General features: G+C 39.0%; 1 protein-coding gene and 1 long non-coding RNA gene across 8 annotated transcripts in view; one reads left to right on the top strand and one right to left on the bottom strand.

The window, feature by feature from the left end:
* LOC104874207 overlaps nt 1-11,426 on the top strand; it is a 48,792-nt gene that overhangs the window by 26,943 nt on the left and 10,423 nt on the right. For 2 of the 7 annotated variants that reach the window (XR_004517680.1, XR_004517676.1), the window contains exon 5: nt 6,057-6,776. The exons of 3 other annotated variants lie outside the window; for them this stretch is intronic. This is a non-coding gene — a long non-coding RNA (uncharacterized LOC104874207). Of the gene's footprint in view, nt 1-6,056; nt 9,791-11,426 lie in introns of those variants that run through there. 2 more of the 7 variants (XR_004517679.1, XR_004517677.1) reach the window with 2 other exon arrangements.
* LOC104874220 (cytochrome P450 3A9) overlaps nt 3,071-11,426 on the bottom strand; it is a 44,798-nt gene continuing 36,442 nt past the window's right edge. The window contains exons 10-13 of the mRNA XM_010641242.2: nt 9,675-9,835; nt 5,150-5,376; nt 4,647-4,809; nt 3,071-3,166 (exon numbers count right to left, since the gene is read on the bottom strand). Of these exons, the coding sequence (XP_010639544.1) occupies nt 3,071-3,166; nt 4,647-4,809; nt 5,150-5,376; nt 9,675-9,835 (647 nt within the window). The remainder of the gene's footprint in view (nt 3,167-4,646; nt 4,810-5,149; nt 5,377-9,674; nt 9,836-11,426) is intronic.

Genomic DNA, 11,426 nt, shown 5'->3' with positions numbered 1-11,426 from the left:
ATATCACAACTCTTAATCCCAATTGATACATTTAGCAGCCCAATAGGATCAGGCACAGCTTGCAAACTGACCACTTGTGGTAGTCATTAATGTATCACCTTTAACCCATGTGAATTAAATTAATATCAAGAAGCAGCCCATTATGTTTGCATTAAGTGAAAGAAATGGAGCAGGTTTGAAGTGAATCCAGAGGATGTAGAATTACCTTACTATCTTCACAAAGCTATTACCTTCAGGGGGGCTAGAAAGAGTGCCAGGATAAGGACAAGAATAAATCCCATTAACAACAGGCGCTTGCCTTCCCTTGAAGGTACAGAGCCATGAGTGAGGTAAAATGACTGGAGAAAAGAGCACAAAGAGAAACCCCCCCAAAAAGAAAAAGTAAGAAAAGAAGTCTGAGTTAGGGCAGGAGCAGGAATAAAATGGGAGATGAGGGATAATATGGTGGAGCAAGAGACTGAGTTGGAGAGAGAGGACAGAAAAAAGAAAGAAATTTTAGGGTGGAATGAGGAAAAGAGAAAAGAAAAAAAAAGAATTTGAAGGGCCTCTTTCAGACTGTGTCTCTGTTCTCATATCATACCACATGTACAGCCATATGCAGAACCGAATCCCCTGATCTTGGCTAGCCAAAGGCAGGTCCCCACGACTCAGACTGTTCTCAGTCCACAAGGCCTAACTTGAGTTTCCCAACCTGCAGTGTTGAACTCCACTCAGTTCTATTACAGGTTTCCCCTGCCCTTTCTTTAGAGATGTTCAAAGTTGGGAGCTGAGAAAACTACCCTTCATGACCACCTATGCCTCTGCAGAGTTGGTCCAAGGACTGGCCCAATCAGGAGGTTTGAGAAAGGGTGGTGGCATGTCGTGGGGGTGTTTCAAGCGGGCCTGTGTGGCTACCTTCCTTACTGGGTCTGGTGGCGTGCAGTCCGGGAGGTCGCGCACCTGCCGGGTGATCCCGGGCAGATGGGTGAAGAGACCCCCTCCAGGGTCCTTGGGTCCTTACTGGGTCTGGTGGTGCACAGTCCGCGAGGTCACGCCCTTGCTGGGTGATCCCGGGCAGGCAGGTCAACCACCTCATCTTCAACAAAGGAGCCAACCATCTTTACTGGAGGAAAGATAGCCTCTTTAATAAGTGGTGCTGGAAAAACTGGGTTTCAACTTGTGAAAGATTAAAACTAGAGCTATATCTCTCACCATACACTATACTAAAATCAAAATGAATGAATGATCTAAATATTAAAACAGAAACAATAAACTGGCTGGAAGAGAGGTTAGGTGGAACTCTTGAGTACCTTGGTGTAGGAAAAGATTTTATGAACAAAACCTCAGTTGTCCTTGAAATAGCACAATCAACTTTTTTATTAAAAAGTTTCTGCACAACAAGAGAAACCACCAACAGTGTGAAGAGACACCCCACAATGTGGGAAAAATTTTCACCAGCTGTTCCTCATACAAAGGTCTACCATCTAAAATGTATAAAGAACTTAAAAAAATCAGACCTCCTTTCCAAATTTAAAGACCCAATCAAAAAATGGGTATCTGAAATGAGCAGACATTTCTCAGAAAAAGAAGTAGAAATAGCAACTAAGAAAATGAAAAAATATTCAACCTCACTGGTTATTTGAGAGATGCAAATGAAAACAACACTGAGATTCCACCTCATCCCAGATAGAATTGGTAGTATTATGAAATCAACCAAGTAGAAGTGCTGTCAGGACTGCAGGAAAGAACACTGCTCCACTGCTGGTGGGAGTGTAGACTGGTGCAACCACTGTGGGAATCAATATGGAGATACCTCAAAGAGCTAGTATTGGAAGTCCCATTTGACCCAGCTACTCCCCTGCTGGGTATATTCTCAAAAGAATCATACTACCATCGTATATATGTACCCATATTCATAGCAGCACAATTTGTAATAGCTAAATCTTGGAAGCATTTCATTTGCCCATCAGTTGGAGACTGGATAAAGAAAATATATTTTAAAAATAAAATGGAGTACTACTCAGCAATAAAAAGAGAAATTAGAGATATTTATAGCTAAATGGCTTCACATTGAGGCCATACATTTAAGTGAAATAAATAGGACAGATATGTGTAAATACAGAATAGAATCTCTAGTGTGAGAAACTGAAAGTGTAGATAAGGACTAAAAGGTATAATAGATAATATGAAATAGCAAGAAAAGGGGCAAAGGGGAAGGGGAAATGGGAGGGGTAGGGGAAAAGAAAGAAGGGAATGGAATTAACATGAGAAAAAGAAAAATTGGAAACAAAGTCTTTGTAAATAGAGAGGTGTGGACGGGTTGAAGGGAGGGCAGGGGAATGAGGAAAAAATGAGAACCAAGATATATTATGTAAAGGTACAAATTTCCAATGATGAATGTTACTATATCATATACCTTAAATGTACCAATAAAATTAAATAAAAATGTGTGCTTCAGATATGATATAAATGATAAGAATATACCTGCCAAAGAACAGGGGCAAAGTCACAATACATTAACTCTATGTATCTTTTTATAATCAAATTCTGTTTTAAAAACAGGATTCATGCCTCCGCTGATTTATGATGAAGAAGACTTTTCTATATGAATCAGTCCTGTGATCCTCTATAATTGGCACAAGAGTGTCATGTTATACTTTTGTTGATGGACATTAATTCACTACCTTAATACAATACTTAGTAAGAAATATTATAAAGGAAGTATCTGATGTACATATCACCCCTAGTGTCATGAAAAAATTCTCATTTTCACCTAAACTTGTCAATTAAATTAGTGATGAATGTTTATTCTCTGATCGGAAATGTTTATCATGCTAAGTGTGGGTAGGTACAGGTGGTCACATGTCTCAGGGAGGGTGTGTTTACTTATTTCCCCTAAAGTGATACAATAGATATTACTCTACACACACAGTAAGCAAGCACAGTGATGATCCAAAAATCGCAATCACTCATCAGGTGCAGAAGATTAAGTCTATTTTTATTTCTAAATTTTTTTGGACAAATCAGTCACTAGTGTTCTATGACACAGCCTCCATGAAGAATAGAATATAGCAGAAGGTTGTTGGAAAAATTAGGCTGCACTTAAGGTCTTCTGTCTTGACACAACGTTCAGAAGAACATCTTTTTCCGGTTGAAGAAGTCCTTGTTTGGTAAATGTCAAAGGCATCTGGAACAGTAAAACAAACATATGGAGAAATGATCACTATTCCACCACCACCAACAGTAGCAAAGTGGAAAATGTGCAGCAAAGACAGTAATGATTTACAAATACATGAAAGTTAAGCATAATGTATCTTGAATCACTTATGTTTATATTTTCTAAGCTGTGTCAATATTTGGAATAATGAAAACATTAATCCATCTGCTCATTTAAAAATACTTCATGAACAGCTGTTCTGTACCAGATCTAAGACTAAATCATGCTATTTTAAAAACTTAATTATACAATTTAAAGTAAATACCATAAATTTTAAAATTTAAACCTCACTCTTAGACATTGTGGAAAACTATGGTTTGAAAACCATAGAAAGACAATTTTTGTCATTGTTGGAACTTACAAGGGAACCTTGAGCAGGCATTATACACTTCAAGTATAGGACAGTCCTTAACTCCTAGAGTCTAGCCATTCATTTAGAACTATTCAGTTTGATGATAGAAAGATGCTTTCAGGACAGTAATGCTTTCCTTTGTTTTTCTGACATCTCCTCTTGGTTTTCAATGATAGTGCAAATGGTCCATAATTTTGTAACTAATTCTTTACTCAATTCTCATTTTTCATGTTCTTCAATTTTTTGTGAGCCTCCAACATAGTAACCTTCTGATCTCAGTACAGGGAGAGGAAGAAAATCCTCATGAAGTGTGAAAAGCATTACTTGAGAGCTCACAGCAAGTATCTACCTCATTCCAGGTTTGCTAGAATGCCCTAAATCTCAGGGCTAAGGACTGTTACCTACAATTTCAGAGCAGCTACACAGCTTGCCTGAAGCCACAAATAACATGAAAATCAACTCTATTCTCCTCTCCTATGCAGAAATCCTATAGTCAGAGAGAAGCTGCATGTTCAAATGCATGAGTCCTGGAAATAGAAGCTCCCACTGTCACGAGGGAGCTTCTGTAAGCTCTGATAACTGTTCACACATGACAACATGACATTGCACTTTATAACTGTCACAACATGTCCCATCTGCAGATGACTTAAATTTGAATCTAAGCATTTCTCAAGTACAAAGAGACCATATATCATTTCACGCCAACCTGCAGAGAGTTTAGAAGCTCCTTTACACTTTGTCTTCTTTTTTTGTGGGGGGTTTGATACAGGATCTCACTAGGTAGTTGAGACTGACCTGGAACTCACTATGTAGCCCAGGCTGGTCTCAAACTCACAGTGATCCTCTTGCCTCAGCCTCCCGAGTGCTGGGATTACAGGTGCACGCCACCATGCCCGGCTACACTTTGTCTTCTTAAACTACATATTTAAAACTGCAAAGCCAAGTGACCCTAAAATTGTATAGATGGGCCAAAAGCAATTAATGGCCAAAGAAAAGAATAAAGAATGAGCAAGCATATACTTTTATTTAAAAAGTACCCTGGGCTTATTTAAAAAATCTCTTTGTAAATAATTATTTGTACAGAAAGATTTGTCTTACCTGTGTTTTCTTACAAGTATGGAAGGAGAAGTTTTGCAAGATTCTGATGATAGCAAGTTTCATGTTCATGAGAGCAAACCTCATGCCAATGCAGTTCCTGGGTCCAGCCCCAAAAGGCATGTATATGTAAGGATCAATGTTGCCCTTGTTCTTCTTACTGAACCTGGTTCCATAATAGTAGGAAAAAAAGTTAATGAAACATAAATAACACAATATTTACTGGTTCAAGAATGTCAGAGAGACTTTCATCCCCAAGCAATTGAATAGAGAATGTTTCGTTGGTTGGCCATTGAAAACCAACTGTGTTTTTACTATGAGAGTTGCAAGCTACAGATCTTTTCTATTCACCTTCCCCTACAGGAGTTTCCAATCTTGTTGACATAAGTATGTGCAAAAAATTAATCTTTCACCACAAAAATGAAGTTCCTATCTAGTAAAAGACATTACAGCATACTCAGAACAGACTGCATCAGGGTGAATTTATTTTCCCAAGGGCCATTTACCTCTCAGGGTGGAACTCTTCAGGATCTTTCCAATATTTGGGATCTCGGTGAAGGACATAGGTTGGTATCAGCACCACTGACCCTTTGGGAATGACCACCCCATTGATTTCAACATCTTTCTTACAAGCCCTCTCAAGTCTTCCAGCAATTGGATATAATCTGAGTGTTTCATTCACCACCATATCCAGGTACTCCATCTGTGCTAGGGCTTCATAGGTGACAGGTGTCTGGGAAGAAATGGATGTACATGGATGATATTTTGGTATTGTCTTTCAACTCAGCCTATGCAGTACCAGTAAAGTGTTAGGAAGTCCAAAGAATAACTCATGTTGGTAAAGGACCATAACAATACAAAACAGTTTAATAACTATGAGTTTCTTTGATATGCTTAATGGCCCAGAAGTGTAGAGTAATTATGCGTATGGGAGACCTTTGGGACATATCTTAGCCCTAACTCTTAAATCTGCAACATTAATATGTACTACTTTTCTTTCTCATGTGAGGAATATGAGCAATAGTTTATGACAGTTACACTCAAGGAAAACATGCTAATGTCACTGTCATCTTTTAACAGGTTGCATGTGTATATTAAAGAAACAAAACAAAAGAAATCCTTGTTTCTAGTCAAAAATTGCTGTGTGGTTGCTTTTCGTTATATTGAAAAAAAACTGAGGAACACTAAAGCACATAAGAATAGCATGATTACCCTTCCCTCATATGTAAAAATTGATAATACTTTGTTATCTATAAAATTGTAAATAATTTTATAGGGGTAACTAGGGGTAACTAGTACCTAATTTCCCAGTGTAACAAAAGGTCACAATTGGGTACTACCAGGGCACACAGTTTCAGTTCTATTTTAAATTCTAAGAAGCCTGGAACCCATACTCAGTCTCAATCTCTGCAGGTGGACCAGTCTCCTGCTTGGTGCTTCAGGACTTTACTGTGACCTGGGAAGAAGATGCTGCTTTGTGTCCACCTCACTGGCAAACCAGCCACTTCAGCCCAAAGTCTTATTTCCACAAAATATCAGTTTAGGCAGAGATGTGAAAAAGCATGGGAACTATGTGGCTATTAGCTGTTGTGACAATGGAGAGGCCTTATTTTATAGGTTAAGTGCTTGGATCAGGAGTCAGACACCCTGGCTCATAATTTAGATTTTACAATTCTAGCTCTATAAGTGATACATGAGGATTTGTGTGCAGAGCTGAGTCATCCTGTCCATCCCAAATCCAGTCTCACTCAGCCTACAGACAGGCCAAACTATGTCCAACAATATCAGTAGAGTCAACTAATCAGAAATTTGACTGAAAATGCTCATAACACTAGAGATATTGTAGATGTTTCCTACTAGATATTATTATTATAGTAACAGATATGAATACAACAGAACTGAAAGACTTTAACGAAGAGCTTTTATTTCTATGAATAACATCAATGACATATTTCCTTTTGCATTTCTCTCTGCATATTATGTATTAGTAGAGCTGCTAAAGAAAGTCAATGCTCAAAATTTTGGAATTGAATATCTTAGAAAGTGATTATTTTGCTTTGTATCTAGATGCATTTCCCCCCCAAGGCCTTATGCACGGATAGATGGGACTTTTAGAAGCTGGCTGCATCCAGGGTATGTGATACTGGAATTAAGAGTGTTTGGTTCTAAAGTAGTTCACTGAGTGTTTTAACATAGTTCTGGGTATGGATAATACAAAGGCACAACCTGGGTGCATGCAACACCAACCAAAAAGCTTGTATCCTGGATGGGATAAAAGAGAAAGGGAGGTTTGCTTCTCCTGCTGCTGCTCACTGTCTCCTGCCTACCTCAGCTGGCTATGACCTGAAATCTCTACAAACTGAACTGAGAAAAACCTTTCATCTTTTAATTTGTGGATGTTAGATATTTTCTCACATCAACAAGAAAGTAGTCAAGACAGATTTTGGTTCCAGAAAAGTGAGATCTTTGCTGTGACACTACCTGGCTGTGTGGTTCAGAAGCCTTTGGAACTGACTTTCAGGAGGAGTACAGAAAGGTTTAGAGATTGCTGGCTGAAGAAGCAGCCATAGAATTCTGTGAGCCAGTCTTGATGGGAGATTCTGGTCTATGCTTAGAAGACCAGAATGTTGACTGCATGCAGCTAGATATATAAAGACCAGGCTCTAGCAGTTTCATTTGGGAAGGACTCCCTTGCAACTGGAGTCCAGATCATGTGTGTTAGGTTTCTGCTAAAAATTTGTCTTCATTTTGCTCTTGCCCAGAGACTTTGCCTGAGACTGATATTAAGTGGGGCAGACTAATGAATCTGCCAAAAAAAAAAAAAAAAAGAAAAAAAATTCAAAACAATCTAATATGGAGGCATGTCTACTGTTGGAGAGTTTTAGTCATATCTATGCTGACAATCAAGAACAAAGGTCTCAGTAGAATGATTTTAAAAGTTCTGCATTTGGCCAGAAAGGAAACTTCAGAAAACTGCTAAGATGTAGCAGAGAAGAACTTTGTTTTGAAATGCTTGACATTTAAAAGCCAAGTACTTTGGGACTCAACAGTAGAAAAGATGGCCTAAGGATATCACAAGAACCAGTAGGACTCCACCCTTTGCAGTCTGAAAATTGTAAAGGTCAAAGACTGTTTTAGAAGAGAACCCCAAAACATCGTGTTCTAGAATGGCAGCAGACCATGGCATCATGTATAGTGCTGGTTTGAAAAGGTGAAAGATTTATATGATCTGAAGAGAAATCAGAGTACGTGGTGCTGGTTTTAGGTGAATGCAGAATGCAAGAGTTGTAGTGAGGAAGGTTTCCGCCCAAGTTTCAGAAGATGGCCTAAGAGGCCAAGCAGTGTACCACTGAGAGGGCAGTGTGTGAAGCTGTGAGTGTGAAACTGAAGGTTCAGTGGGGACTCCAGAAGATTGGAGAGGCAGGGATGTGGAACCTCTGAGAACCACAAGTAGTGAGCAAGGCTGGCTCAAGACAGAAGACATGTGAGTTACAACCACCAGTAGTACCATAGGCCATAAGTCTTTTGAAGTTCACATCTTGGCACAGATTGCACTGGATGCTAGACAAGGAACTACAGGATATCATGTTTGCCCTACTGGATTTTGGGCTCCCTTTTGTTATGTCCAGTGGGTCTGGGATCTAGGATCTCCAGACTCACCTTTGCAAGGCCTGTCTCTGTCTGTGGCATAGAAAGAGAAAGAGGAGCCAGAGAAGTCCAGGGAAAAGTGAAAGTACTTTTATCGTAGGGAGTGGTACAAAGCCATTCTGGTGAAGGAGAAGGGGTGGTCAGAGTTGAGTCACCACCAAATCTGGGGCTGGGGTCCTATTTTATGGGGTAGAAGTCCTGTCTCCACTATCCTGAGGATTGACACTTGATTGGATACTGGGCTTGTTGCTAGGAGTTTGATCTTGTGGGCTAACAGGGGAATTTGTGTAGGTGTGGAAGCTGCACTGGGAAGGAGAGTTTTGCCTGCACAGAGGCAGGTGTCAAAATGACAAGCTGTCAGATTCAAACCACAAACCTGCTTGAAAACTGCTTGCTACTCATAGCCACATAGCACCTGCATTTTCCACCTTTTGTTTAAAAAGGGCATGTGTGTGTCCTTGCATTTTGCTCTCTCTCTCTCTCCATGGACTGAACTTGGGTCCTTGCACTTGCAAGGCAGGTGGCAGAACCACTAAGCTAAATCACCAGCCCTAGTCTCACTTTTTTCTATTCCCCTGTTTAGCTCTCACATTTTTATTTTTTATTTTTAGTACTGGGGATCAAATTCAGGACCTTGCACTTATGTGGCAGTCAAAGCCCCACTTAGCTAAATTCCTGGCCTACTCTATCCCCCTATTTAGAATGGGAGTGTTTATCTTGTACCATTGTATATTGAAAGTGTTTACTTTTCTTTTCATTTGTAGAGGGGCTTCTAGGTAAGAATTTGCCTTAAATCTGAGAGGAGACTTTGAACTTGGACTTTTCAGCAATACTGAGACTATTAGGACTTTGGTAACTTTTAGAGATGGACTAAATGGCTTTTGCAAAAGGAATGTGCATGGAGGTCCAGGAGAGGAATAGTATGGCTTATATCTACACATTCTCCCAAAGCCTCCTGCACTGATAAGTGGGGATTTTTGGACCTGACTGGATCTAGGATATGTGATGCTGGGATTAAGGGTGTGTGGTGCTAAATTAGTCTACCGAGTGGTTCATCATAGTCCTGTGTTCATACAATGGAAAGGCCCACTCTAGGTGTGGGTGGCACCATCCAAAAGGCTTGCAGGGAAAGGGGCTGGCTGTTGCTGTTGCTCACTGCCTCCTTCTTACCCTGCTGTGGACTGATTTTCCTCTGCCATGCCCCTATGCCAGGCCACCTTGCCAAGGGGTCAGTTGACTATGAACTGAAAACTCTACAGACTGTGGGCTGAAATAAACCTTTTATCCTTCAACTTGTGATTACTGAGTTTTTTTGTCCTAGCAATGAGAAAGTAACCAAGACAGTGATTTAGAGCTATTATCATTAACACTTTAACCACTCACCTTATTGGACAAAATTGTGTCAATCTCCTGCTGCAGTTTTTTCTGGACATCAGAATGAGTGGCCAGTTCATACATAACAAAAGAAAGAGCACTGGTAGTTGTTTCATAGCCCGCGAAAATAAAGACAATTGATTGGGCCACAAGCTCCAGATCAGAAAGGGCTGATGGGAGAGGAAATGCATTTTAGGGAAAGCCAATTAGTGTATAACATCACAACTTAGATGAAGAAAAATCCAAATATAATTCACAAATACCCAGGTAGAAAAATGAAAAAAAAAAATTAGAATCACACTGGAAATGGCTTTCACTTTTTAATCTATCGAATAGACTGAAAAGGAGTAATAATTTTAATTCACTTTATCAATATCTACAGGACTCTGGGTCATTTCCTCCTCAATATGTGAACCTCATATACACAGCTGAGTAATTTCAAGGGGTGTTCTTTTTGTCTAATATACAAATTTTAAGTAGTGTACCCCTTGGATTACCATAAAACTATGAGACCCAAGACATGTCATGTAGAGGGACAAGATCCCAACAATGAATGTAACTGTACTGTATCCCTAAAATGTACCAATAAACTCAATTAAAGCTGAAAAAAAAAAAGAAGCTGATAACATTTCTCAGGAAAAATGTAAATTATCGTAGTTTAAAAATAGCTGGAAACACTTTGAAAGGATTCTCAATATTAAATCATCACTGTAGGAAAAAATTAGAGGATCTTTCATCTAAATATGTTTGAGGGAACTTTAGGAACAATTTTGGGCATGAGTGAAACTGCTGGTACTTGGTGTATCCACAGACACTCTGGACCAGCTGCATCTGGAAGCTGATTAGAAACTCAAAATCTCAAGCTCATCCAAGATCTACCCTATTAAAATCTGAACTTTCACAAAAATATGATGATTTGTATGTAAAACCTACTACAAATAGCAACCTATAAGAAGCATCAAGTAAAAGAATACTCAGGGCACCACCCTTCCAAATAGGTGATCTCAGATTGTACAGAAAGTATACAGAAAAAACCAACAACAGGTAGAATAATGGTGACTGGCTCTAGTCTAATGAATGGTATTAGAGTAGCAAAAAAAAGAATGTTTGAATAAAAAGGCATTGGGCATGAAATATTGGAAAAATTAGACGTGTTGAGCTATTCATTACAGCACTATTCAATCATGGCTCACATATCATCTTCTTAGCACATTCCCCCTCTCTTGGCTCTACTTAATTTCACAACAGGCCTTGTGATAGACGTTCTTTCTTTTGAATTTCTCCCGAGAGATGCTAAGAACAGTCAGGCATTGGTCTCATTGTTCAGGAAATGGAATAGGAAATATACATATCCAAATCCTTGAAATAAACACTTTGCCTGCTCCAATCATAAAATTAAAAACTAAACACAATACAAAATGAGAACTGGACAGATCTGCAGAGCTCTCCTTTAATAATGATGATAATGATTTTTGTAATGATACTGTACAAAATTCTACTAAAATATCTTTCTTCCTGTAAGCATGAATTTCAGGAGGAATTGAAGTTGAATTATAAACTCAAAGTTAAGAACTTTGCTGCACGATGTTAGCTACTAGTCCCACAAGAATATTTACATTTTAATTACAATGGAATACAATTTATACTTTAGTTCTTTGGTGTCACTTGCGACATATGTCCCACACACATTGAGCAGTGACTGTATTGAACAGTGAAACTATAGATTATTTCCTTCATGCAGAAGTAATACTGAACTAGACA

Source organism: Fukomys damarensis, unplaced genomic scaffold (assembly GCF_012274545.1).
Source record: "Fukomys damarensis isolate Sample0158 unplaced genomic scaffold, DMR_v1.0_HiC HiC_scaffold_17, whole genome shotgun sequence".
Taxonomy (NCBI): domain Eukaryota; kingdom Metazoa; phylum Chordata; class Mammalia; order Rodentia; family Bathyergidae; genus Fukomys; species Fukomys damarensis.
Note: the sequence above shows the minus strand (reverse complement) of the source record. Positions and strands in the feature narration are given on the sequence as shown.